The sequence below is a fragment of the Pteropus medius genome, unplaced genomic scaffold (assembly GCF_902729225.1).
Source record: "Pteropus medius unplaced genomic scaffold, Ma_sr-lr_union100, whole genome shotgun sequence".
Classification (NCBI taxonomy): Eukaryota; Metazoa; Chordata; class Mammalia; order Chiroptera; family Pteropodidae; genus Pteropus; species Pteropus medius.
In genome coordinates, this window is record NW_024344378.1 from 2776759 (window position 1) to 2804314 (window position 27556).

At 42.8% G+C, this 27556-nt stretch overlaps 1 protein-coding gene and 1 long non-coding RNA gene across 2 annotated transcripts; both read right to left on the reverse strand.

Moving 5' to 3' along the window:
• Positions 1-1022: 1022 nt before the first annotated feature.
• Positions 1023-26861, reverse strand: GDI2 (GDP dissociation inhibitor 2). The gene is given in 12 exon segments (XM_039871002.1): positions 1023-1952; positions 2042-2096; positions 2260-2404; positions 3929-3961; positions 3964-4099; positions 5401-5500; positions 9261-9392; positions 9657-9855; positions 13746-13880; positions 16139-16238; positions 18007-18114; positions 26611-26861. Coding segments are annotated over 12 exon segments (1335 nt in total). The 5' UTR covers positions 26656-26861; the 3' UTR covers positions 1023-1805.
• Positions 24423-26604, reverse strand: LOC120608998 (uncharacterized). The gene is made up of 2 exons (XR_005654598.1): positions 25208-26604; positions 24423-24807 (listed from the first exon to the last, which is right to left on the reverse strand). It is a non-coding gene; the product is annotated as an uncharacterized LOC120608998 (long non-coding RNA).
• Positions 26862-27556: the final 695 nt, after the last annotated feature.

The following is a 27556-nucleotide window of genomic DNA, read 5'->3' on the forward strand; positions in this document are numbered from 1 at the left end:
TGGTACTGAGCCGATTTGACATTACTGAGGAAGAGCAGACATTTAACCTATCGCTACCTGCCAAGTGCTGTCCAACTGACACTCATCTTTCAGGCTGTACCTCAAATGTTCGTCTCCCCTAGCTGAAACGCCTGCCACCACCCAGCCCACAGGGCCACCTTTCAGTTCCCCTACTACCTTTTCTATGACTGGTTTTACATGTAACCAAGCCATAGACAGTGGGTCTAGGCTAGACTGTGATCTCTTCCGTCTTTGTACCCCATCAGCCCGGCAGTAAGCAGTAGCTGAGTGAAGAACATGCAAATCCTACTATATTTTCTTTCCACCTACTACTAATCCAGCTTGTGCATCTGCCTGCACAAATAGTTTACAATGTAAAGTATTGTGAGGGCAATGCTTGCTGGAACTTTAGATAACCTTAGCATGCAAAGGCGTGATTCTCAACTGGGGTGATTTGTGCCCCGGGAGGCGTTACAGTCTCTGGAGACATTTCATTACCCTAGTTCTTTTAACAGATCTACCTTCTGTAAGAATCGATATTCACCGTAAGAGAATACAGCTGTCACACCTTAGGTAAATGGTTCCTATCCAGGGAGGCTTAGAACTATCAGGGTGAAAGGAGGTACTAAAGACGATTTCTAACTACAGTGTAAATGAGTTCCATGAAAACATTAAAACACCTATTCCACCTGACCATTTATAAATGCTGCTATAAGCAAAATTATCAAAGGCAATAACTTGCAGTTGTGTGGAAAATACTTGTTCTCAAACACTACTAAGACCAAGTCTCATGGTTCTGGTGTGTTGAGTGTAACTAGGGGTCTACTCACAGTGAAGCCAGATGGGGACTCTATCCTTCCAAGTTCGTACCTTCACGGTGTGACTGAGCTCATTCCTCCCTCTGGCATCTCTGCTAGCATCAGCTTCAGCTCTACTGAAGGAAACAGACAGCTGCGTCATGGTCGGCACAATGCTCGGGGCTCTTAAACCTCAGGACACAAACAGACCAATCGAGAGGGAACTGGTTTCCAGAGTTTGGCTTTATTTTGCAGTACAGAAATCATGTGGAGCCATTCTGAGACAGGCATCATTGAAGGAGGGGCTCTGTCAAATCGATACTGCGTTACAGCTTGGTCCATTGGAGAAGCCACACTTGGGAAACAAAAGAAGCTTCTACATATTGACCTGCTTTATGATAGGTTTCGTCCCCCTTTGCTCTCATCAGTTATTCGGTTAAAACACTGCACACAGGCTTCCTCCAAAATGACTCAAAGTCTGGAGTTAGGTTAGAATTTTCAGGCCACATAAACCAGACTTGTGGCTGCGCTAAATGGCACTGTCTTAATACCTGACAGGACATAAAATGTAAGCTATACAGAAAACCACAGGGTTCTGTCCCGTTATGGGACATTTGGTTTCAAATCTGTCAGCACCGGGTACTGACCCAGGGCCCGAGCAGAAGCACGTAACTGCAAAGCTTACGCTGATTAAAAGATACAATACTGTATCGAGATCCCTGTATTAGGATCGCAACTTTTCTTTTTTTTTTTTAATTTATCCATCACTAGAAAAAAAAGCCAGCATCGCTTAAACTGTACAGAGTGTGGTCACCTGCCAATTCTGAATAGCCACTCCAGGAAAACGAGTTAATACATGATGTCGGAAAGGGGAGGAATACTGACTGGTGCAGTGCTCTGCAGCCCTCCGCTGTGGTTACAAAAGCAGGCCTCACGATATGGATTTCATACATTACGAATCATTTGCCAAATTTTAAGTTTGTCCTAATTAGATAACATGTATCGCTGTTAGTCTTCCCCATAGATGTCATTTTTCTTGCGCTTCATTTCCTCAAAGTCAAACTCTGATCCTGTCATTCTCTTATAGATGTCCTTAATGTCATCACAGGTCGTCTCAAAGTGAGTTGTGGCATCATAGGCACGGGAAATAAAGATCTGGAAGTAAAAGTGAGAAAGACATGAGCCCACTCAGGGGAGTCTCCCTGGGGAGCCTAGGGACACCCTTTTCAGGTCACCACGCTCACCTGGCTCTCTGTTCCCAAATCCTTTGGTACGAGCAGGTCACTGATGCTAACGAATCTGGAGAAAAAGAATTAAGTGAGCAAGTGCGCTGACCCCACAGGACGGGACTGGTAGAGATGAGATGCGGGGCGTGGTCCGGGCCTCGCAGGGTCTGCCCCGCCATACGGCCCAGCCGAAGGCTCTTGGAGTTTCCGCTGGTACACACGAACGCGTCACTTACTTCTGCTCAATTGGTTCCAAGAGCTCCAGAGCGGGTCTGATCTCCTTCTCGGGCTCCTTGGTCTCCACGGTGGTGCTGACGATGGCGATGTACTTGCCCTGCGCTGCCACGTTGTGTGCAGAGGAGATCATGCAGACGTAGATGTCTGGAAACGAGTCACCATCTCACTGCTGAGGTCTGCGAACCCCGGGCCTGCGTGCGCTCGGGCTCACCCGTATTTCATCAAAGTGAATTAAAATGGCTCGAAATAGACAGTACCTTCTAAGCTAAGTGCTAGGCATGTGGAGGCAAGCAGGGTCACACACGGAACATGCAAATATTTAGCGACTTTTAGCCTACCAGAGATGAAGCATTTATGTGACAATGACCCACTGGACTTGGAAACGAGACTTTCTCTCCCAGCTTTTTCACAGGTTAACTGAGAACCTGGCAAACCACAGTAACCGTCCCGGGAGCGTCTGCTTCACTAAGCCCTGTGGTTAGAAAGGTTCTGAGTGGCTAAGAAACGGTTTATTGGGCACAGATGCTCCTCGGCTTAGGATGGGTACATCCTGTCAAGCCATCAAAGGTAGGGGGACAATATCTTAGGTGGAGATGTATTTAATACACCAAATGGCAAAATCATTTAACACAAAGCCTGTTTTGTAATAAAACGGTGAATGTCTCCACTTACTCAGTACTGTGCTAAAAGTGAAAACCAGAATGGCGGTTACCACTTTTGTATCATGTTAAGGTCAAAAAATCCTAAATCGAACACATCATAAAGTGGGGGGGACGTTCTGCACTGATTTCTCATTCATTTAATATAATTACGAATCAGCGTAAGCTACTGAGTTGTCATAAGGAACTCTAATTCCATAGGTCCTGTTGGTGTGTGTGCCCTAAGCGACTACAACATTTCCAGTGCAGACAATAATCACTGGGTTCCCCTCTCCTCTCAGACCTTTGCAGACCCAAGGCTCTGCTTGGGAAGCCCTGAAAGATTACTTCCACCTAAGTCTCTGTGTTCTAGTAACAATCTTCTAGATAGATTGTTTCCTATATGGAAAAAAAATTAAATACAGATAGCTCCTAACTGTCCACTTTAAAGCTTTAATCCTCCTCAAACTGAATTTTCGATAAAAGATTTGGGGCTTCCGACTGAAGAGAAGACAAGAAAAGCCAGTGGATGAAAACAACTGGTTAAAGCAAAGATGAGGAATTACGATTTTAGAGTTAAAGCCTGATCTTATCAGAGAATGTGAGCTGTGTTCTAGCACACCGCTAAAATCAAATATAAGTATTAAGTTGACAAATAATGACGTAACAGCAGCATCGTCATCAGCTCGAAATAGTGGAGTCAGGTCGCTAGTAAGCACAGGCCCACAGGCCGGCACGCAACGGCTGGGGCCGGGTCCACTCCTGCTGCTCCTGCTGCTCAACCCGAGGAGGAGGAGCCAGGGGCCCAGACAGCGCACGGAGCCCGAGGCAGGACTCTCCTAATCTAAGCTGTTCCTTCAGTGTGGTTGGTCATTTAGGGTCTGAGCTAAAAGGGATCCATCACGTTTTGTTTTTCACGTGTAATCTAAAGCTTCTTCACTATAACAGCAGATAAAATGACGAATTTGGGGTAAAACAAAGCAAATTATGTCCAACAGAATTCTACAAATAGCTGATCTTAGAAACTCACCCGACTTGCGATTGACCTGATTCTGTGGGATATGATCTGGCAGGAGCTGGCATCACTGGTGTTCTTGATGGGGTGGCTCAGGATGCAGATGACTCGGATCACCTGGCCCACCTTTTCTACCCGGTCTTTCACGTAGCTGGGGTCACAGATGAGCTGCTTACAGCGGGCAATCTGGAACAAGATGGTGACAAGCTTTACAGTATTCAGAGTCCGTGAGGATTTTAGATAGTATAATGATGCCACTGACTCTTGAATATAATCTGTTATCTTCATAAAGTAACCGCAGATAATTACTGAGCTATAGATAACTATTAAAACTAGCCTTGCCAACAACCCCTACAAATTCTCCTGGAAAAGAGCCAGTAATTCTAAATCCTATGCAAATATTAGGAAAACTGTTGCACAGTAATCAGAAGCATAAGCTTAGAACCGGGCAGACGGGGGTTCAAATCCTGGCTCTACCCAATCTCGGAGGGTTGTGAGGGTTAAATGAAACAGTATTTATGGCCTGTCTTCATATGTGAACGCAACCAGTCAAGAGTAAATGTTCTGTAAATGGTACTGGCGTTACGAACCTGCCAAAATCATTCTCCTCTTAGCGCTGTGTTTCCTAAGTAAAACTTAAGTTGCAAGATAAATTATATAGTCTTCTTCCCCTTTGTATCAAAGCCTTGAACTTAGAGGAAGCAGCTATGTGAAGCAAAGAATGGCAACTGCAGTAAAAGACTGAGATACCAGGTTAAAACATTTACTCGCATTCTCTAGACACCTACTATGCGGAAAGCATAAGGCAGTCACAGGAGATTTCCAACGACAAAGGTGCGGACGGCCAGCCAGTGCCACGGTCTTCACCCGCGGGATGGACACCATCAGGAACACCACAGTTATTTTAAACTGAGTTTCTGAGCAGTGCTAAGTATTTGTAAGGGTTGCTATTCCATGAAAGAGTGATTTGGTTTACAGACCAGCAGCGCTGGCATCACTTGAGAGCTCGCAAGAAAATGCAGGATGCACACTTTAACAAGCGTAACGATGATTTATATTCAAATTTGAAACACTGCTCAAAACTCCACCTGGCCAGCTCCACAGCTAAACTCCAAGTTAAAAAATAAATGTTAATAATTAACAGTAATATTTAACAATTTATTATTACGAAATGGGTCAGCACTGAAAAAGCCCAATTTCAAGCAAAAAATTATATATATGAAACAAATAAAGCTAAATTTAAATGAAAATCTGAGAGACAGGCACCAACCCACGCTGTATATACAATACTTATTTAGAAGTTACCCATATGGGACAATACAAAAGAGTATTGGTCTGCCTTCTTAACTACAGCACAGCCTCTGGTACTGGTCTTCCCAGAGACCATCAGTCTGAACTAGCATCGACTCCACGCCAGGAGAGTACTTATGAGATAATGAAATTTTCTTCACAAGAACAGTATTTTTAAAAATGTAAAAGTGATTTACCTCTCCTTCAGATTTAACACCAACCACTTTTCCATTCTCCACAATGATTTCTCCAATTGGTTTATTCAGCATGTAGGTACCTCCATATATGGCACTTAGCCTAGAAAAATTTTTAAATTACAATGGATAATTTATAATTGTATTAACTACTAGTATTTTTTCTTAAATCTTAATGGGTTTTAGGCAATATGTTTTTGCTCAGTTTCCTTCTAAAAGGTGTTAGTTTACAAGTCATTAAAAGCTTCAATTACAGAAAATCAAAACTATGATGTCTCATAAAGTGACCAATAAAGCAATGGGGGGAACAGTTTATATGGGTCTAATCCTCCTGCATATAAATAAACTGGACACCAACCAAAAAAGAGAAAAAAAAAACCTGCCAGGAGCTCTGGAGAGTGCCGAGGCGCAGGCGGCACCTGGGCGAGGTCGTTCCGTGGTTCATGTGGACGAACCCCTTGGGCCTCAGCACAGCGCCCCACCACAGAAGCAGAGCCCACGGGCTCTCTGACTTATGGTGCCAGAGGACAGAACTGGGCTGTGAAAGGGATGAAGATCGGGGCGGGGCGGGGCGGGGGCGGGGACCTTACACGAGGAGGAGCCAAATCTATGAAACTGCTTCAATCCCGTACCTAACTCTAGAAGTGGTACATGAGGGAGACGCCAAGAAAGCCAGGCAAAGCGACAGCTGAATGGCAGCAGACTCGAGCGGAAATTACAGTTGTGGGTCATGAGGACAAACGAGTCTGAAACTGCCACATTAGTGGAGCCTCGTACACACTCTGAGCTTTCCACCGAAATTCTTACTGTTCTAGAACGAAGAATTCAGCCAAAGACGAAAGACTGCCTCCCCACCATGAAAAAAGGTAAAACCAACCCTCCAAAACCTGAAAGCGAATGGCCAATAATTTACCTGCCTACTCACACAAAAACCAATACTCTTCAAAGGATCTAGTATCCCTACAGTGTACCAATCAACGTGACCAGTATACAATTAAAAATTACACGTAAAGAAACAAAATGTGACCCGAAGAGGATAAGCAATCAGTACAAACGCACTCATATTACTGCCGTTAAAAAATGCGGAGGGGTTAAAGGCAGCTACTATAAATACGGTCAAGGACAAACATCCTTGTTCAAGAATGTTATATTCAAGAGTCAAAATGAGATACAGAATCTCAAGAAAAATTTAAACTATATTTAAAAACAAATTCTAGATCTACAAAATACAATATAAAAAAAATAAAACTCTCAGAATGGGATAATAGCCTACTGGAAATAAATAAGAGTCAGTGACCTTGACAAATGAACAGACATTATCCAATAAGAAGCAGGGAGAAAAAAAAAGATGAAAAGAAAAATGAGCAGAGCCTCAGTGAGCGATGGAATCACACCAAGCGCCTAACATACAAGTAACTGGAGAGAAGAGGACGTGAGCAGATGCCTAAAGAGGACAGCCATTAAAAAATCCCCACTCGGTGTAAAAATTAAATGACACATCCAAGCAGTTCAACAAATCCAAAGCGAAACCACACCTAGGTGAATCCTATGAGACCAAAACTCAAAGAAAACCTTCAAAGCAGCCACGGGGGAAAAAGCACACACACACACACAACTAGTGACAGCTCACACACAGACGTATACACACACACGCAAATCTAAAAACTTAAAAATACATCATGTGTAAGTGATGTTTATCAGATGCAGTTAGTTTAATATCCAAAACCTGATCTAATGTAATTCACCTTAATAACAGCATAAAAGAATCTGCATTATTAACCCTTTGCCAACACTTCTTCAAAACAAAACCTTTCAGCAAACTATGAATAAAAAGGAATTTAAGCTAAGCAGGGTCAGGCCTGGTTAGTACTTGGATGGGAGACCACCTAAGAAGACTGGGTGCTGTAGGCGTAAAAAATAAAAAATAAGGGACTGTAAGCTGACAAGGTCCTTGCAATCTGTGAGGTCAACCAAGGGTTACCTCGCCTAAAAAAAAAAAAAATTTTTTTTATCTGACAAAATCATCTACGGAAAGTGTACAGAAAACATTCAATAATAGATTGAAAACGTTCACCTTAAGACTGAAAACAAAACGAGGAGGCCCGTTCTCACGCGTCGCTTCCTCCTCCCAGAAGCCTCCTCCCAGAAGCCCCGCACACGGGCAAGGCGGGGAAACACAAAGGCTCGAAAAGAAGCTAGCCTCTCTTCACAGACGAGACTGCCATGAACGGGACAACTCTACGAAATCCACGAAACTAACAATCTGCAGAACAAGCGCCCGGTCACAGCACATACGGTCAGTTAACTGTGTTCCTGTATATTAGCCAACAACTAACAAATTTTCATTAACAGGAGCATCGAAGTAAACAATACTTACAAATAAATGTGACCAAGAAAAGTGCTAGATCTCTGCAGCGGAAGCCTACCTACCGCACACTGCCGACGCAAGCACACGTGTGGGCCGGACACGCAGTGACTGCGGGAGCGCCCCCAGTCAAAGCGCCAGCAAGCACTCTAGAGACGGATGACCCGTTCCGAAATGTGGAAACAGCCTAGAACAGACACGACTCTGGAAAAGGAGAGAGCTGAGGACTTACGTTACCTGACCTCAAGACTCGCCCTAAAATTCTAATAATATTCAGGACAGTGTGGTGATGGCGTTAAGAAAAATAAATGGGTCACTGGGACAAAACAGACACACACGTATGGTTGACTGATTTCACACAAAGGCACCCAGACAACTGCAAAAGGACGACTTTTCAATAAAGTGTTAGAACTAAATAGTGGTATGAAAAATATGAACTTGGAGCCTCACTTCATCCCACACACCAATGTATTTCAAGACGAATCACAGATTTAAACACAAAGTGAAAACTATAAAGCTTCTAGTAAAGACAAGGGAGATTATCAAAAAGATAATCCCTTTTTGAGGTAGGCAAAGCTTTCTTAGCTAGGAGACCAAAAGCACTAAACATACCAAAAAAACACTTGATGCATTTGCCACGGCCTGGGAGAAAACATTTATAATGCAGATATCTGGCAAAAGACTTGCCACCAGGAAACTTCGAGATCTCCTACAAATCACAAAAAGCCCAATCTTTAAAAACATGCAGAAGAAATGAACCATCACACACCACAAAATTATACAAACGGCCAACAAGCTCTTGAAAAGGTGGTATTAGTCCTCAAGAAACGCAAATTAAAACAATGAGACAGCACTTTGCACCCACTTGGGTGGTTCAAATTAAAAAGACCAGGACACACAATGCTGACACACGATGACGACAACGGGGCAGAGCAACGGAAGCTCACTGCGGGCAGCACGACCACTCTGGAAAGCCGCCTAGCAGCTTCTTACGAGGTTAAGCGTACTTTCCCTACAGCCAGCAACTCCGCTCCTGGATATCTACTCAAAAGAAATGGCAGCTACGTCCATGCAGCCTTCTACACAAAAGCTCATAGGAGCGCTAATACCATGAAACTCAAAGCCCAGGTGACCAGCAGCAGAACAATGTGGTACAGGGACAGAATCCGCATAATGGACTACTACTCAATATTTAAAAAACGAACTCCAGCACATGCATCAACACAGATGAATCTCAAAAATGCTAAGCAAAGGCCAGACAAAAATGAGTACGTATTGCATTATTCCCTCTATATAAATTTCAAAAACAGGCAAAAGTAATCACTGGGCACACAGGCTTACACATTTATCAAACTCAACCTTTGCACTGTAGATCTGTGGTTTTACTTCAATAAAAACAAAAAGCAGCTCGCCGCTCACAGCCACGTCTCATGCTCCGGGGACGGTGAGGTTCACGGCCCGCCGGCTCTCAGCAAACAGGATAAACGTGTGCTCTTACCTCGCAAAGCCCTGTGGCAGCTCCCCGAGGCCGTAGAGCGGATACAGGTACGGGCTCTTGCCATATCTCGCCAAAGACTCACTGTAAAGTTTAATCCTATTAATGGTTTCACAACACGGTTCATCTAAATAGCTGGAGGAGAGGAAGTGAATATTAGAAAAGGGCTTCGGATTTCACTTGTGTTCAATTTAAGATCTTTTCCTGAATTGAAGGTGTTCAGTTATATACCTTTGTATTTTACTTGAAAGGCTCTAACATTCATTTGCAGCTAGAACCTGTTCTTTCACTGTTTAACATGGCTAGATACTCATTTTCTTGCATATTCCACAGTGAAGAACTGGGAAATTCAATTAGCGTTCCCAAAACATATAGAAATCTAAAAACCAAAGAACTTACTCATCAGTTCTGTAAAGTGCCAGGGCATGACCGGTAAAATCTATAACATCTTGGCCCAAGTCAAATTTCTTATACACCTCGCGCATTGGAGTCTTCTTAGGGTCGATGCCCTCAAAAGTTCTAGAATCTTTCTCATCGAAGTTGGCAACGTACACTAGGAATTTTCTGAAGCGACGTTTCTCAAACAGCCCCATTAAGCCTGAAAAAGAATTTTTTAAAATAGGACACTGAGGAAAAGAAAGTCTGAGAAGAAGGCTGAGAGATGCCACGTTATCGTCTGGGCTCTTCCAACGCAACGTGCATTTAAAACGCGGGGGTCTGACAAGACTAAATGAACTGACAATTACAACAGCTCAGTTAGGTCTTCAATTTTACAGTGCAATTACAAGTAATTAGAACCAGTATTTAATTAAATGTAACATGTCTAATTACATCTCTTATTAGGTACGAGGTAAATAGGACTTTGAAAACTATTATTCAAAAAGGCATCCGTCTGAATGTTCTTTGAAAAACTCTGATCTGTACTTAGCCAACTGCCTGAAATTCTGAACGCTCTTCCTTTTCTTTTTCTGTATTTTAAGATGCATTCTGGCATTTAACGGGGTAGAAGCTCGGCCTCCAAGAGCAAACTGACCTCAAAGAAATTTAGATGCTGGTTACGCCGCTAGTTACTTTATTGCAGGCCTAGATAACCAGCTCACCGCTTTTCACGCTAAAAAGCAGATGAGGAGACAGCTGTAAATCACCACCTTCTACACCCTCGGCTCTTCCTACCAGTCACTATTCCTACTAGTAGGCCAGTTTCAGTAAGACAACAGGTCAAAGCTTCCCAATTACCTAACCAGGTATAAGATTTGACCACGGAATTTTTAAAAAGCAGAATTAGTATCATAAGAAGACCACTAGGATATGGCACATGATGTAGAATTCTCACGGTGGACCCACAGGACCTAACCCCAGATCAGCAGCGGGCTGCAGCTGCAGGCGGTCTACTGCAGACTGCCACGAGCCCTGAGATTCACTTAGCTCTGTGACATCCAAGGTGACCTGATGCCTGGGTGCTCCAGACAAATGGGTCTCTCAGCCTAAGAGTGAGAATAAACAAACAAGCTAAAGACTGAACTTAAGACAGAAGATTTTGCTGGGCACATTTTAAAGCTATTTATGAAAACTTCTCTGAACATATTATCTGCGTTCAACATGTCTCTAGAGGTCATATACATTTCTCACTGATTTGACAAAAGTAATGTTTGACCAAACAACAAATATTTATTGGAACCTTGTGAACTGTCACAAGAACCAACAGTGTATACAGCTCCTAAAAAAGCCAATGGTCACCAGGCTACAGTAACAGAAATACATTGTCCTGGGAAAGCAGCAGCCCGCTGACGTGACTGAGCAGACAGCACGTGCACTGCTGTGTCTGGTCTGGCTGCAGAGCCATACATCCAGGACGACCTTGGCAAATCAGAGACTTTCTAAAGAAAAGTGGTCAAGATAGCATACTACATGAGCAATGACCCGGGAACTGGGAATGTTTACCATGAAGAGAATTAGAGGTATGTGATGGTTAAAATACCCCAAACCTGTGTTTACACACTACACAGTATAGTATTATGAGTGTGGGTTCCCATCTGCCAGATCTGGCTTCGAACACTTCCACCCATCAGGAGCCAGGCTACTGTGGGCTGTTCTCCCACATCTGCAAGATGGACAGCAGCATCCTCATCTCGTAGGTGTAGGAGAGAAAGTCAGATAATACACGCAGAGGACCTGGTACCTACATGCCCAGATAATGCTCAGTCTGAGCTATCATTATAAAATAATTTGTTCTTATTTATCTTTCTCTTAAAATTCTCTACCTCTACACTTCTGCTTATTTATTCTGCCTAAAATTTTCTTGCCTGTCACTGTGACTTCAAAATCCTATCCACTAGTGTAAAAACAGCTGTTAACAAGGTAGTGTAAAATTCATGAAACCATAAACTAACAGGTAAATTCTACTGTAAATTATACCTTAATAAAACCCAACCTTAAAAATACATACATTAACCTGTTTATTTTTGCAAAAAGAAACATAAGGATAAACCAGAAACAGGTAAAAATGATTACCTATCGGGGTGGAAAGATGGAAGTGGAAAATAAGGGCCAGACTTCGAAGTATATCCTTCGACACAATTTTGACTTTCAGATCGAGTAAATGTTTCATATATTTGAAAAAATTAAATCCAAAATGAAAAAATAAAACTGCTGAAAGGTAAATCCTTCAATTTTTGTTAAATGAAGGAAACTGAAGTTATTAATATAGACAAGAATGCTACTATTACCATGTGACCCAGCAATCTCACTCCTGGATTTATCCAAAGATATTGAAAATGCTAATTCAAAAAGATACATACACCCCTATGTCCAATTTACAATAGCCAAGATATGCGAACAACCTAGGTGGATAGATAAGATGCGGTACTTATCTACACAATGGAATATTAGCCACAGAAAAGAGTGAAATCTTACCATTTGTGACAACATGGATAGACCTAGAGGATATTATGCTACGTGAAATATACCAGAGATAAATACTCTATTATTTCACTTACATGTGGAATCTGAAAACACACATACACAGATAGAGAACAAACTAATGGTTGCCAGATGGGAGGTGGGGGATGGGCGAAAAAGGTTAAGGGATGAAGAAGTACAAGCTGCCAGCGATGAGTCATGGGAGGACGTGGGGTACGGCACAGGGAATACGGTCAACACTACTGTAAGAACTATGTGTGGTGCCCGGTGGGGACGAGACTCATCAGGGGACCATTTGTAAGTTACGTAAATGTCTAACCACTATGTTGTACCCCTGAAACTAATGTCAACTATAACTAAATTTAAAAAATAGATGAGAGGTAAAGAGAATAAAAATACGAAAGCACAAACTTTGCTTAAAGGGTTCTATGCAAACCCTTGCACTCTTTTTCTATGTAAACACTATTTGGATTACACTTACTGTCACGTACAAGACTGAAAGTAATTTCTAACACGATTGCACCACTGACTCCCGTCAATTTAACTGAGGGCCATTCTTTTCCTTCCCCAGTTGGCCATTCTAACCCGGCCACAGTTCTTAGTGGTGTTTCTTACTATTTGGCTCTAGTGTCTTTCAACATTTTATGCCCAACATTTTCTCCCCCAAAAGCAAAAACTAAATAAACGCAGTTAGAGAAACTGCCAAAATAATTGCGAAAACATTTCCACATTACGCCAAAATAACCACTGGACAAGTTAGGGGCCCTGTTCCCGCGCCCCCTGCGCGGCCTCCGCTGGGCTCACACAGACCTTCCTCCGCAAAGCACTGCACAATCCAAATGCCTGGGGACAGATGGCTCTCCTGGGGCGTTTGCTATTCCAGAGAGAGCGTGGAGCTCGGAACAGGAAGTATCAACCAGCAACCCTTGGCTGAGCCAGCAGAGGGAGCAGTTTTGGACAGACCCACTGGGATCCCCAAAGCCGGGTTTGGAGGACAGAGGCACCAGTCAGGAAGCCAAGCCCTCAAAGGCGCCCTTCCCTGTTCCGCAGGTTGAGTGATGCAGTCAGGGGTCGCTCAGCCCGGTGGCTGAGCCCGCAGGCTCTGCAGCCATCTGCCCAGGGTCCCAGCTCCAATCCTGCTAGCTACCACCTGTGTGATTTCAGGCCCGAGCCTCACCTCATAAAAGCGTTTTAAATGCCAAATAAGAAAATGAATGTGCGGTGTGTAGCACAGAGCCTAGCACACAAACACTCAAAAAAGAAAGATGGCTGTAAGGGGCTACTATAGACCAAGCACGACTAGACTTCAGTGGGCTCAGACTCGCCAGTGCCCAGCCACGCGACACAGCGATGGGCCCGGGCACTCTCTTTTAAGATTCCAAAGTGGGGGCTTTCGAACACTCTGTTCTCAACTGCCCAGAACGATGTCTGGCACAAAACAGACATTCGGTAAGCATTTGCAGACTGGATGACTGGATGGATAGCTGACAAAAAGGACATTAAATTCAATCTCTAAGATTCATTTTGCACTATAAAATCTTAACATTCTGAGAAAATAAAAGTACTTACTAGATGCCAGGGCCTCTGCTTCGGTGGAAGGGACCTTGTAGATTTTCCCTCCCTTATAGACGAAGCTCCCTTCAGTCACTTTGAAGTCCAGGTAACGAGTGACCTCGGTATAAAGCAGCATCTTAACCAGCTGACCTATAAAAGTCACATGATTCACACTGTCACTTTTATCCTATCACCCTCAAAAAACTAGCAGAAATAAAAGTACATTTACAGATACCAATGGCTGCCCCATTTTTTCTTAACATTGTATAATAACTCCTACAAAAAAGTCTCCGAAGCCATATTTTAAACGGGGCAATCAGAATGCACACCTATTACTTAGCGTATTTAGATATTTTTTTTAATGTTACAACTTCAAGGTTAATAACTTCAACTTGCTTTCGTAAAAGCTACACAATTATTACAGGTACGAGGTTTAGAATTACAGTACTATTACAAATAGGTTTGGGTGTCTTTCAAATTCCTATTATATTTTAATAGAGGCAACTCAGACAAATTTTTTAGGAATTTGTGCTTTTCAGTTTCTAGGTGAATTTATATTCATTAAAATGGACACTAATTTCAAAATTAGATTAAAAAAAAAAAAAGAGCCAGGCATACAATTAAAAATATCACCTACCTATAAACCAAAAAAATTTTTAGCATACTAAAAATAGCAAACTTCTTTGAAAAACCAAATTATTTTAAAGCCCATTTGAAAGGACAAATACATTAAAATATTTCAAAATTTAAAGGGCTTCTTTTTTTAGAATAATGAGAAGTGCTTTATGCAGCCAGATGTTAAAATACAATGTACAACTGTATTAATCTACAAATCAGTGGAAAACAACGGACTCGCGTATAAGAATTTAATGTATTATAAACGGTCAGATCTAAGTGGAAAAGATAAATGGTGTTGCAGGACAACTGATCAATCATTTCAAAAAAAAAATATTTCATTTCTACTTCTTACAGGATAACAATATAATTTATGTGGTAAAATGGGTAAATTTGTAGGGGAAAAACAAACTATATAAAATCATAAAAGTAAATATTAGTATTTTTATAACCATGAAGTAGACAAAAATTTTAAGCACAGCCTTCCAAATCAGAAACAAGAAAAGGAAGAAAGATCAACCTATAGGACCATATAAAATTAAAAGCTTTTGTACACACACACAAAAACAACAGTAATATATAAGGCCAATCACAAACTGGAAAGGGTATTTCCAACATATTTCAAAGGGTATTTAATAGCCTTTATAAAGAGCTCTTTCCCATCAATAAGGAAAAACACAAAACCTCAACAGAAAAATGTGCAAAGCATAAGGCTGGACGATTCACTGAAGAATATGAAAGTCAATAAACATCTAGAAATCATTTCACCTGCTAGTAAATAGGTATATTTTTAAAATTCATTGTTTTGCCTGCTAGTACGACAAAATGGCAAAAGCTAAACAATGCCCGGGCTTGGCAGCGGTACCGGCTGAGGGCGGCCTCAGTCTGCTGGTGATGAGCAACGTAAGGGACGGCCTTAAACCGCTGCCTTTATCCCCCAGAAAACACTGAGGAGTACACAGTGAGACTGTCACACGTCCACGTGCACACACACTAGCTACGTCTCTTACACCTACCGTCTATCAGTTGAAACACATGTTAACTGAGGAGAAAAATCTAAAAAACATATATACATATATAGCCTGGCAGGTTATATACCAAAATGTTAACCATAATTCTAGATGGTAAATTCTGGTTATATAAATTTTATTTCCTTTCTGGTTAGCTATGTTTGCAAATTTTAATAAAATAATTACTTAAAAAATAATTTGTTATAATTTACCTCCAAAAATTTAGTTAACTTTAAATTTCAGAGACAATTCAAACTAAGACCTTTCCATTAAAACGAACTATATAGAACATAAATTCAAAAGCAGGGGGGCGGGCGGCGGGGGCACATACTTTGTTTCAGGGGACAGATTTACAACAATTTAGTTTTTCAATGTGATCTGAGTTAAAGACACTAATATCATAGCAATTTAAAAAAATACTTAGCTCTTCTAATTAAAAATGAGAAAAAATAATTTAAAAGCCTACAAACTAGAAAAACATTGTTTCTCAAGGCCCAGTTATCTAAGATTGTCACCAAACCGTCAAGAAGAAAGTCTGTTATAAACACTTAGAATCTGGCATGTATTGTACTACATCACAGTTTTCTCCAGAACGAGTCACCCCATTTCCCCTCATCCTGACTGCCTCTAGACGCCTCTCATAGACTACGTTACTCACCAGACCGCAGCCATTCAACAAAATCCGCTTCCACACACCTGGAGTAATATTTTCTGCCTGGATTTAGTTTCTACTTTTAAACCAGATTCAACACATTACCATAAATATAGGTCAGAACCCTTTACCGTTGGCCATGAGGAACTTGGGGATTAAGTCAACATTCCAGTCCCTTCCTCGCCCCATCGATGCTGGCGGTGCTCCAGGTATTTTAAATCTTTTGTATAACTACAAACAAAGCAAAAAATACCCACAATGTAACAAAATTTAGTTTTCATTATGCTATGCAACTGTTTTTTGATGACATGATTTTGGTATAATACCACTACATGAGATAAAGTGTAACGAGGACATTTCATGTTTAATCATATATGCAAATTAAATATATTACTAATCAATGCTAAAATTAGCACTGCAGAGGTGGTTTGTTTTTTTAGTAGCAGAAAAGCAAGAATACAAAATAATTTGTTAAAGACACTAGTTCTGAGGATCTATTCCTTATATCAGAAAACCTAAAAAGTCACTTAAACTCATTCTCTCTTAAATAAAAAAACGATCAAAAAGCTTAATTTTGCTTCTGTAGTTATGTAAGGAGTTAAAAATAAGAATAAATTTTAGGTTCTTTAAATCAGAAAAGACAATTAAAATTAGTTCCAGTTAATTTCTAACATATATGAGATGAATAGGGGTTCTAGGAAAAAGCTTGCAGTTTAAGACTTGAGGATGCCACACTCACAGTGCTGAGGTGACACAGTAAGCAAAAATCCCTAAGTCCTTGGTATAGTCACAGACACACACACATGAAAGGAAAAAAAAAAAGAAAACAAAGCAGCTTGCTCTTATTGAAGACCAGCTGATAAATGTGCCAGGTTTGGAAGGGACGGCACCAGCACGTCGCTCCAGAGGGGCGCAATGCAGAGCGCTGGCGGCCACCACCCTAACCAGGGCCACACGGAATGCTGTGAGCAGAGAGGCAACCAGACAGCATGTGCCTGCTGCTGTGATGCCACAGGAAGTCCCGACAATACTTGCTTGTAAACCATCCCGGACTTTTCGACAGGGAAGAGAAAGTGAAGAGACTTCAGTACATTAGGAAAACAAGGAGAAACAATGCAAAAGCAACGTTTAAACTGGTTAAAAAAAAAAGAACGCTACTATACAGCAACAACATGCCTGGGGTCCCTGAGAAATTCGAATATGGTGTGAATGCTGTGGATTTTCCTGAATGCAGAAATGGTAGGATGATCACGTAAGAGAGCGCTGCTCTCAGCAGAGGGATGTGGGAACGCTTAGGTCAAGCGTCGTGTCTGTGATTCCCAATGGTTCAAAACCAACGACACAAAAAGACACATGAAGCAAATACAGCAAAATGTTAACTGCTAAATCCAGATGGAAGGTTTCTGATCCACTAGTAGCATTCTTTCAACTTTTCTGTATGCCTGACTATAGAAAAACACTGATATAAATATTAAGTTTATTTCAGGTCATTATTAAAATAATTGATATCTATATATCTCCTCTCAAAACACGTAGTGCAGAGCAGCTCCTATCCACACAGGTGGACGCTGAACGAAGCTCGCACAGAAGTGACACATTTGGGAAGCCAGGCTTCGTGTGCCCGCGCTTCAGAGCAGCAGGACGCGCGGGGCGGCGCGGCGAAACGAGCTAAGCTCTGGAGTCACAGGACCGCAGTGCGTAACCCATTTCTGTGGTTTTAACCCCACAGGCACGACTGTGTCATCTGAAAAATGGGGATAAGAATCTGAGTGGCTGGGAGAATACGTGAGGCCACGTGGAAAGCACTGGCATCGTGCCCGCACGCATCAGGTCTCCGTCAAGTCTCCACTTCATCGGCTGTGCGGGGTAACGGCGCCCGACGGCAGTGAAGGGAGCGTCTTCCCGGTCCCGCAGGCCGTACGGGAAAACCAGAGCCGCCCACAAGGAATAAAGCTGAGATTCGCAAGGGAAAGGCGTGCTGATCTAGTCTGGTACTTACGTCTTCCAGAGGTGTGATGGATGCACTTTCTCCTCCGTAGTACGGGTTTCTGTCCATGTGCAGGACTTTCTTCCCGTTCACCGACATTATGCCCGACAGGATGCATTCCTACGGGGAAAGCGCAAGCATCTTCAAAACAAGGAAAGGGCCACAGCACGTTTCAAACAGATACTTTTACAGATTTTTTAAAAGCCTGTCATGACACATTCTTTTGGTAAGGCCCATGTGTGTGCAACATATGATGTCCTTTAAAGACAAAGCCCTAAAGCAGGGCTCAAACTGTAGTCTGTGGGCTCCCGTGGGCCCCAAGTTTAACTATTTTCATAATATTGCTAAGACATGATTCACTATTTGTCACTGTGTTGATGTCAGTACTGATGGCGCAAGGACAGTGGTGGATGGAATGAATTAAGGTAGCAGCTCGAAAGTGTACTAAGTGTACCAGTCATTACACTCTGCACCAGCGCTTAATTAGTTAAAACGTCCCTGATGCAGCAGTAAAATTACGTCTCTTAAATGTACACATAAAGCCATCTGGCTCAAAGAAAACCTTCTGTGTGTGACTGATTGATAAGCTGAAATAGCTACTCCTTCCATGGACCACCGTTGTTATTTGAAAGAACTGACCAACATATGATTACTGAGACTTAAGCTGCCACTGTGTTTTGGCGTAAATCAAAGAATTTCCACAACAATCTGAGAGGCACTAAAACACCCCTCCCTTTTCCACACAGCCGTATGAGGCCTGATTTTCTTCATACATTTCAGCTAAGACAATACATCACGAGAGACTGAACACCAAAGCAGACAGGAGAATCCAACTGTCCTTTAAGCCAGACAGTAAAGAGATGTGCAGAAAATGTAAAGCAATATGCCGTCATAAATCTGTTTTGGGAAAGTTATACTTCATCAAATATGTTATACATGTTAACATTTAATGGGTTTATCGTTACCTTCAAGTGGATTAATAACTTTTTAAAAATTCTCAGTGTTTTCTAACATGATAAATATTGATATAATCCTTATAAATAAAAGCTCTTCGGGGCTCTCAACATTTAAGAGTGTAAACAGAGCCCGAGACGGGAGTTTGGGAGTCTGAGAGTTTGAGAGCTGAGGCCTGCAGGAAGCACCAGGGTGACTGACCACTAATTAATTGACAACCAAAGGGCTATAAATAAAGGGCTACAAAGGCCCACGCTCAGAAGGGTAAACAAAGCATGAGTATACTAAGACGCACCAAATCAAATGGGGGGAATCCAGAAAGAATACAATTAGCGGGGAGAAAGGAGGAGATGGGCTACTCCCGCACTCAAACCATTGACCGGGGGCTCTCTGTGATCAGAGCTCTAGCTGGGAAGAGGAAGAGAATTCGATGCATCTTTATAAATCCTCAGTGCTTCTCTCACACTCATCCAAAAAACCCCAGACAGCAGAGAACAACAATCTCATTTTCACCCTAGAAGTCTGACTTTGAAATCTTTCTTTCAAAAATTCACGCGTATTTCAAATTTCCCTCTATAATGTATCTATTCATTTCAGCATTCTTACGTGTTTTAAATTACTTACTATCGGGTTCAAATTGTACTCTGGGAGGGTGCACTACTTCTTAATTAGGTCAGGAAAGAAAACAGGAGCACTCCAAAAGGCCACCTGTGCCCTATTCCAGCCACGCCCCCAAAACCCAGCCACTCTCGCTACTTCTGAGAACAAAATTTGTTCTGCCCATTTTTAAATTCAAAATCCATGGAATCATACAGTATATATGTTTTTGTATACACCTTTTATTCAACATCATGTTTACAAGATTCATCCATGTTTTGTGTGTAGCTGACATTTCCTTATAATCACTGCTACAGAACAGGGGTCCCCAAAGCAGATGAGGCAAGCCCAGCCTTCAGGCTCTTTTTGTAAATTAGGTTTAGTGGTAAATACCCACTCCTGTTAATTTATATAACGTCTACACTGTTTTCAGTCTGCCTCAGAACTGTAGCTGTGACTAGTTGAGACCCTATGGACAGCAAAACCTGAATACATTCACTAACCAGACCCTTGCAGAAGTCTGCCTAACCCTGCAGGCAGTGTGCCTTCAGGGTGGCTGTCACTTGTGAACTTGTCAGAGAAGTTAAAACTAAGCAGATTCTCAAACTTCCGGGTTTGCATCCACATCATCTGGAGAGCTGCTTCAGCAGGTGGCCCCATCCAAGTCAGCAAGTCTGGGGATGGGGCCTGAGAATTTGCATTTCTCACCACCTCCGAAGTGATGCTAATGCTGTCACTCCAGGATCAACTCCAAGAAGCACTGCAGTCCCAGAGCAGTGTCGCTCAAACATAAGTCATCTGGGTGTCATGTTAAAATATGGACTTCGATTCACTGTATCCTGGGTGAGGCCTAACCTTCTGCATCTGCATGTTCTCAGGTGCTGCAGAAGGTCGATCCATGGACCACGCAGCCCAATAGAACAGAAGTCCCCGACAAAGATGCAGAGGTTTCTGCTGAACGGACTATACCACACGGATAACCACGATCCATCCGTTCTACTGGTGGACATCTGGCTACTTTCCAGTTTCTGACTATTACAAATCATGCTCTATAAACACTCTTAACATGTCTTTCATGTATGCATTTGTTGGATATATATGAAGGAGAATACAAATACCTTCGACTTCAGTACACACTGTCAAACAGCTTTCCAAAATGGCCGTATGGACCTACCCTGTCAGCAGGGTGTGAAGGTTCCTGTTGTTTGAAACCCTTGCCCAACATTTGTGTTGCCGCGCCTTTAATTTTAGCCATTCTAATTAGGATGTGGTTTAATCTGCATTTCCTGACAACTACTGAGGTGGAGCACTTGTTTACACAAAAGCTAGGATAACTATGATGTCTTCTTCTGGTAAGTGCCTACTCAAATTATTTGCTCATTTTTAAAACGAGCTTTCTGTCTTTTTCGTAGTGAACTTAGCTATATAAAAGTTCTAAAGGTATTCTGGACATTTGGAAGTCCTTTGCTGGTTCTGTCTTGTATACACCTTCCACGCTGCGACTTGCCTTTCCACTTCCTTAACAATGTCATGAGGAACACCTGAAGGTATTTTACAAAAACCAACCCTGACACCATCCAAAGCAATTCACTCGATCAAAAAAAAAAAAACCAAAGAAACAACTAACGAAGCACTAACATGTATAGTTCAACATTATTATATGAAAATAGAATGACATTCACTATCTCAAAAGCAGGTTTTGACGTACACAGAGGGAGACTAACTAGTCACACTTCCAGCTGACAAAAGCAGACTTCGGGATTCAACTGTGGAAGCAAAATCACCAACTCCGAGGGCCGCTCGGCTTCTGTGCATGACTGCGTACTCCAGTGCAAATATGCAAGAATCACTGGCCAGACTGGGCTCTGCCCAGGCACTTAAGGGCGGGCCCAGCAGGAGCCCAAGCTTTAAAGATGCGGCCATGTCAAAGGGCCCACACAGACTGCCCTTAAAGGGGCCGCTTGGAGAGAATGCCAAAAGCTAACTGAAAATCCACATGCCACCAATTCTTGTAATCCCCCTGTAAAGCCTGCTTTTACATCGCCAAAAGAATAAAATAGAAGCATAAGCATAATACTTTAAAATTCTGCTTCAAACATGAGAAGACGTTTCATTGATAAAAAATATTCGCTGTTAAACTTTACCAATCATGTGAACACAGAGTATGTAATTATCCTAAAATTTTAACACCTTCCAAAATTAACTCAAAATTAAAATCTATTACTACTACCTATCTGGTGAATGCAGAATAACAAAGCATATTAAAGTCAGAGAAAATACCCTAAATTAATTATCTTTTTTGCACCAGAAAATCTGGTATATTCATATGTCAAGAATACTGATAACTTTTACCAGGAAATTTATATCTGAATAAATATTAACCAACACAGTCGTTTTAAATCTAACAGCTGAGAGTACTCCAAATTAATTTCAAAGTCACACTCAAATGACCCAAGCAAAATAGAATACAGACTCAAATCCAAAGTAACTACAACTATAAAACCATCTTCAGAGTCCACATCCTTTATGATAATGGCATCTACCCCTCATTTGACACTTCAAGTTTTCGACATAAAACGTAACCTGGTAAAGCTGTTTAAAGTTCAGCTGCAGCAAAGTTCTAGTACGGGCAGATGGGCGGGGATGGAGAAGGCCGTGATCAGGGACTGAAGTTCATGGCCGGCACCGTCCTGCACAGAACACTGGAACTGCAACAGTCAGCCTAACTCGAGTGGACAGCGCCTCAGGCAACTGTACTGTGGCGGCCTGAACGGGGCTTCCCAAGGCATGGTAGGAAACTGCGCCCTCGTATCCCGGAAATTAACAGCCCCCCTTCCCACCCGGAGAGCAGCCTGGGCGTGGAGGACAGAGCCAGCGCACACGGATATTCTGATACACCCTCCAAGTGCCAAACTAAACACTCATTAAAACTCTAGTCTACTGTATTTTAAAATTGTTAACACGAAAGAAAAGCGAATGCACGCAAAAATGTTATTACAAAGCGTCTAATAAGTAATATTAAAGTGCCTTCTGAAAATTACCTATTTAGAAATGAGAATGTATGAACTAGAAAAATTTTAAATCAGTTCATCTCAATGGTGTATGTCTTACAGCACTAACACCATAAAAACAATCATCGGTTTCAAGAAAAATGTTTCTTAAAATGTCTGTTCCTCTAATGCATCTCATTAAAAACTGTCGAAAGATACTTTTTGAAACATGGCTCTAATTACATCTTTCCTGCTCAAACTCCTCTCCCACTAGAAGATGAAATTCAAATTTCTTAGCCTAGTACTATCAACACTCTTGGTGAGACGCCTTCTTTCCCACCCTCCTTCCTATTTCATCTCTATGCCTCCTGTCTCAGGCAAAACGAGCTCCTTATCGCATATATCTATTTTCTATATACCTATCTCCTCTTGATACTGACTTACACTGCTCTCTCTGCCTCGAAAAATCATCCGTCACATTCAAAGCTTACCAATATTTTTAAAGGTCAGCTTACACACCTTTTTCTTTATGAAATTTTCCTGATTCCTGTCTAAATTCCCACACGTGTATCTCTCCTATGTCACTGAGTACGTTCTCACGTTAACTCTTATTATTATTACCCCTACACGAGAAGCTACTTATAGACTGCTGTTTACTTTTATTGCCTATACCTGACTACAAGTAGTTTAATTGAAACTGGGGAGCATTACTCCAATAAAAGTCTTTAATGAGGTACTATGAGAGGTGAGATACAGGCATATCTTGTTTTACTGTGCTTCACAGATGCTGCGTTTTTTACAAATTGAAGGCAAGAAGACGCTCCACCAGCACCATCTCCAAGGTCTGCCTGTATTGCTGATTATCAGGTATGGGAGCCAAAACATTTACCAAGTGGTCTTTCAAACGAAATGTCTCACCATAACCTCAATATGCCAAAATGTCGGATTTTACTTCTGTTCTTTTGGGACAGTATGCTTAAGGCTGATTAAAAATACAGATGCCTTACAAGATATTTATACTTTCCGGCAGTGAGACCCAAGACCACCTCTGAGCTGACAGAAAGCCCTCTGTCTACACAAGTCTAACATAACAACAGCAAGGATTTTCAAGGAGCAAATCTAACAAGCAATTTAAATTACCATTCAAGATTTTAAAATCGACTTAAAAAATTCTTCGAGATCACAAAATTTTTATAAAGAAAAACTATGAGATGTACGACAGTGTTTTATACGCATAATGCTGAGAATAATCTGGCTAAATATCACTAAAGTATACGTTTCTATTTGTAACTCCTTAGTAGAATTACCATGTAGAAGAAATACTTTTCGGAAGCTGTGGAGCTAATTGCCTTTACTTTATATACTATTTCTAAGAAGGTTCATGAATTTATTGCCAAGCCCAAAGGCAATCGAAGTTGCAAGTCAGGGGGTCAGAGGCTGTCTATACACTCTGAGATGAAAGAAATGTAAAAGTTGCGAGCAAAGTAAGCAAAAGGGAAAATGAAAAGTAAACAAGAATTCACAAGGCCCAGCAGTCTGAGACTATTGGGTAAGGAGGGCCAAGCTCCTCATTAGGTCTCAGTGGCTTCCATATGTCCTAGCACGACACATGAACCCTCATGGTGTGAAATCTTAGCTAACAGGTAAATTTAGTTTGTGAAAGACTGTTTGGAAAGGCTTTTATCCAAAAGTTGTGATTCTTTAAAGGGATAACCCTCAATTCCTATCCAAAATGTCCCCTTTCTCTTATAGAATAAAAATTCTGCTAAATCATTCCAAATCATTTTATGCCTCCTTTACTAAAGTTACAAGTATTTGTGAATTAATACGACCTTATTTTCGATGTAACAATCAATATAAAACAATAGCAACACTAGGCAACAAAGAAAAACTCCAACACTTCCTTATACTTTATTTTAAAAGTAACAAGTTAATTGCACTAAAAGTACTGGACACACTGGCATGTAATGTTTGGTACCCATAACTGAGAGGGTATATCTGTTTTTAGGTTCTTAAAACTCAGGCACTAAATGTTTATAAACCAAAAATTAAGAAAATTCAATGTTCACTCCAACCACTCAAAGTTATTTGTAATTTCAGGGTTTTAAACTTTGGTGGTCTCTTGATTTAACTTTAATCGAAGTCCTTGCATCACTAAAAATGAGGGCAGACGATTCATCATTATCAAAATCACCCCGTCGCCACAACTCCTGTCAACGTCAGTAGTGTGACCGCTGAGTTGATTTAATTCTCAAAGATCCTATAAAACGACCTGGGAGGATCATAGGGATTAGTTAGCACAGCTATACAGTGACAGGCAAAATCGGTCTGATTTCTAGTTAAGTCTGTATCTACCATTCATCGAACAGGTCATAAATAATCCAAATGAAATAAGTACATTATCTTAACTTGGTTGTTATACAATAAAACTGTGTATCTTTGATACAAAGTGATGCTTCTGAGCCTGCAAGATGGTGAATCTGCACCCATCTGTTCAATGTTCAAATGACCTTAATCAAGAGCAATTCTGAAAGACCAGCAATAACCTTAAAAAAAACAGTGCACAAACTGGCTCTTACAATGTGCTGCTGATGAGTAACGTCCGGCACAAACTACTAAACTCAGTTCAAAATCCCAAGTAGGCACTTTAAGTAATCTCATCTGTTTAGTACTATTTCCTAGCCCCGTCACAAGTCTATTTCTGGGCTGGTCAAACATAATGAAGCATTCAGAAATGAGTATTCTCCAACAATCACCACAAATCACTAGAAACAGAAAAATGCCCGGCCAGAAAAGTGCCACTCTGGCTCCTAACAAACTCTTCCTAAAAATTTAGTGAAATGAAAGTTTGAAGGTTTTCTCTTGTGCAGAGAAATCTAAAATAGTTAATTTGGGGTGTTACCTGGAAAAAACACTAATTTGATCCTGAGAGTTAACAACGCATTTCTACAAATTTGAAAAGGTGGTTTACATTAAATGATTTGGGACTATGGGGGTCAGATTACATAGGATACACAAAATATAAATCAGTGTTCATCTTAAGACGAAGTAGCCTAAGTCAGAATTTCAAATTTCCAGAAGAAAATTTGATAATAAAAATGGTCCTCAGTTCAGATGGAATTCTTCTGCAAGATGAAGTCTCCATGTTCTTAACACACACACAAAGCACAAGACACAACAAACTTGCCTGCATTATTTAGTTATCTAAAGGTCTCTAAGCAGACGCCCAGAAAAATCACGGTATCAGGAACACCTGGCACTAGCATTAGAACTGCATTCTTTACGTTGTTAGTGATTCATCTTTTAACTCCCCGCAGAGAGCAAAATAGTAGAGAACTTGGCCTCTAGCAATCCATCACCCATCATTTCTTAGAGGACAGGCTTGAGAAGAGACAATGGAGGCTGGGAACTGACCAAACAAAAAGAAAGGATGGCAAAGGTCAGGTGAAAAAGCATTCGATAGACAAGTTTTGAGAAAACTCATTTTCAAGTCTCCAGATGTTCCGTAAGCAGGAGGGAGGGTAGTTAAAAAGAATGGATAATGCCACTCATTTTGGAGTGGGGGAGGGGCAGAAAACTAATGTTCTCCAAAAATCTAAGTTAACTTAACTCTAGCAATTACAAAACAGCAATTATCCAATGACCTGTCACAAACCTTGTGCCTAGCTTTGGCACACACACACACACACGCACGCACACACACCGAGAAGTAGTGGTAGTGGCTGAAGGCTAAGTAGGAAATGCAACCGGGAGTGGCTCCCCTCCCCCACTCCGGCCGGCGCTTTTCCGTTTCCACTCGGGAGGCCAGCAGCGCGCACGGGGGTGGCCGGGCAGCAACCCGCCACCCGGGCTCTGGGTCTTTTCTGCAGCGGAGCGACACGCTCCTTAGCACGGGCTGTGCTCCGCCGTCCCCGCTCACCAAGTCCCCCACCGGACCGGGTTTTGCACGTCCCGGCCTTGGCACCGGGTCAGAGACGACCCGCTGCAATCACGGCCCAGCGGCCCTCGCGCCCGGCCCGACGCGGCGGCGAAGCGCGGCCCGGGGAAGGGCGCGCGGGCCGGCCCCGGCGCTCACCGTCAGGCCGGTGCCCAGCACGATCACGTCGTACTCCTCATTCATGGCGGGGCAGGCGAGCGCGGCAGCCTGGAGAAAGGAGAAGGCGCAGGCTCCTAGCGGCCACCCTGCCGATGCGGAGAGCGCTCAGGCCGGCCCGGGGGCGCGCGGCGAAGGGGAAGTCGGGAGGAGCGGCGGCGCGGCGCGGGCGAGCACGGACGGCGGCCGCCACCTCAGACGGGAAGCGAAGAGCGGGGCGGGGGCGAGGCGGCGGGCGGCGACCCGGGCCTCCGCAGCCGGGGCGGGGCTGAGGCGGCGCTCGGGGGGCCGTCCATCACGCCCTCCCGCCCGCTCATTGGCCACGTCTCCGTCGCCCGCCCAACCGTTTGCCTTTCCCAGTCCTCGCGAGAAGAGGGCGGCACGCCCCTCTCCACGGTTCCGGTTCCCTGTCCGGTCCGCGGCGGGGGGGCGGCGTGGCCGCGCGCGGGCCCTGGAGGGCTGGGGGGAAGCGAGCTGGCGGCCGGAGAGTGGCCCCCCCCCTGCCCGCTGCTCCCGCCGCCGAGGCCCCGAGGCGCTCTTGGACTTCGAGCCCGCACCGGCCACGTGGGCCGGAACCCGCCGCGCAGGGCCTGGGCGGGAGCGGGCGCGGAGAACGCAGGCGGCCGCCGCGGGCCCGGCCCGCCCCCGGGGGTTACGTAATGTGGCCTGACGCCCCTGCGGCCTGCGGGCGGGCCGGCTCCCGCGGCGGGGCCCCAGTCCTGCCGTTTGCAGCTTTTGTTTTTCGTTCTAGCCTGCCTCTTTCCTAAAGGAACACATGTTTTTAGGAGTTCGGAAATCACGTGTTTCATCGTGTTTTTCGCCTATGTCGTTCTTGCTTGGTGCGTTGCCACAGGTGCGGCCTTAGGAAATTACCAATCTTTAAAAAAAATAACCCTTAGCATAGAAAAGAGGAAGGCCAGAAGTGATT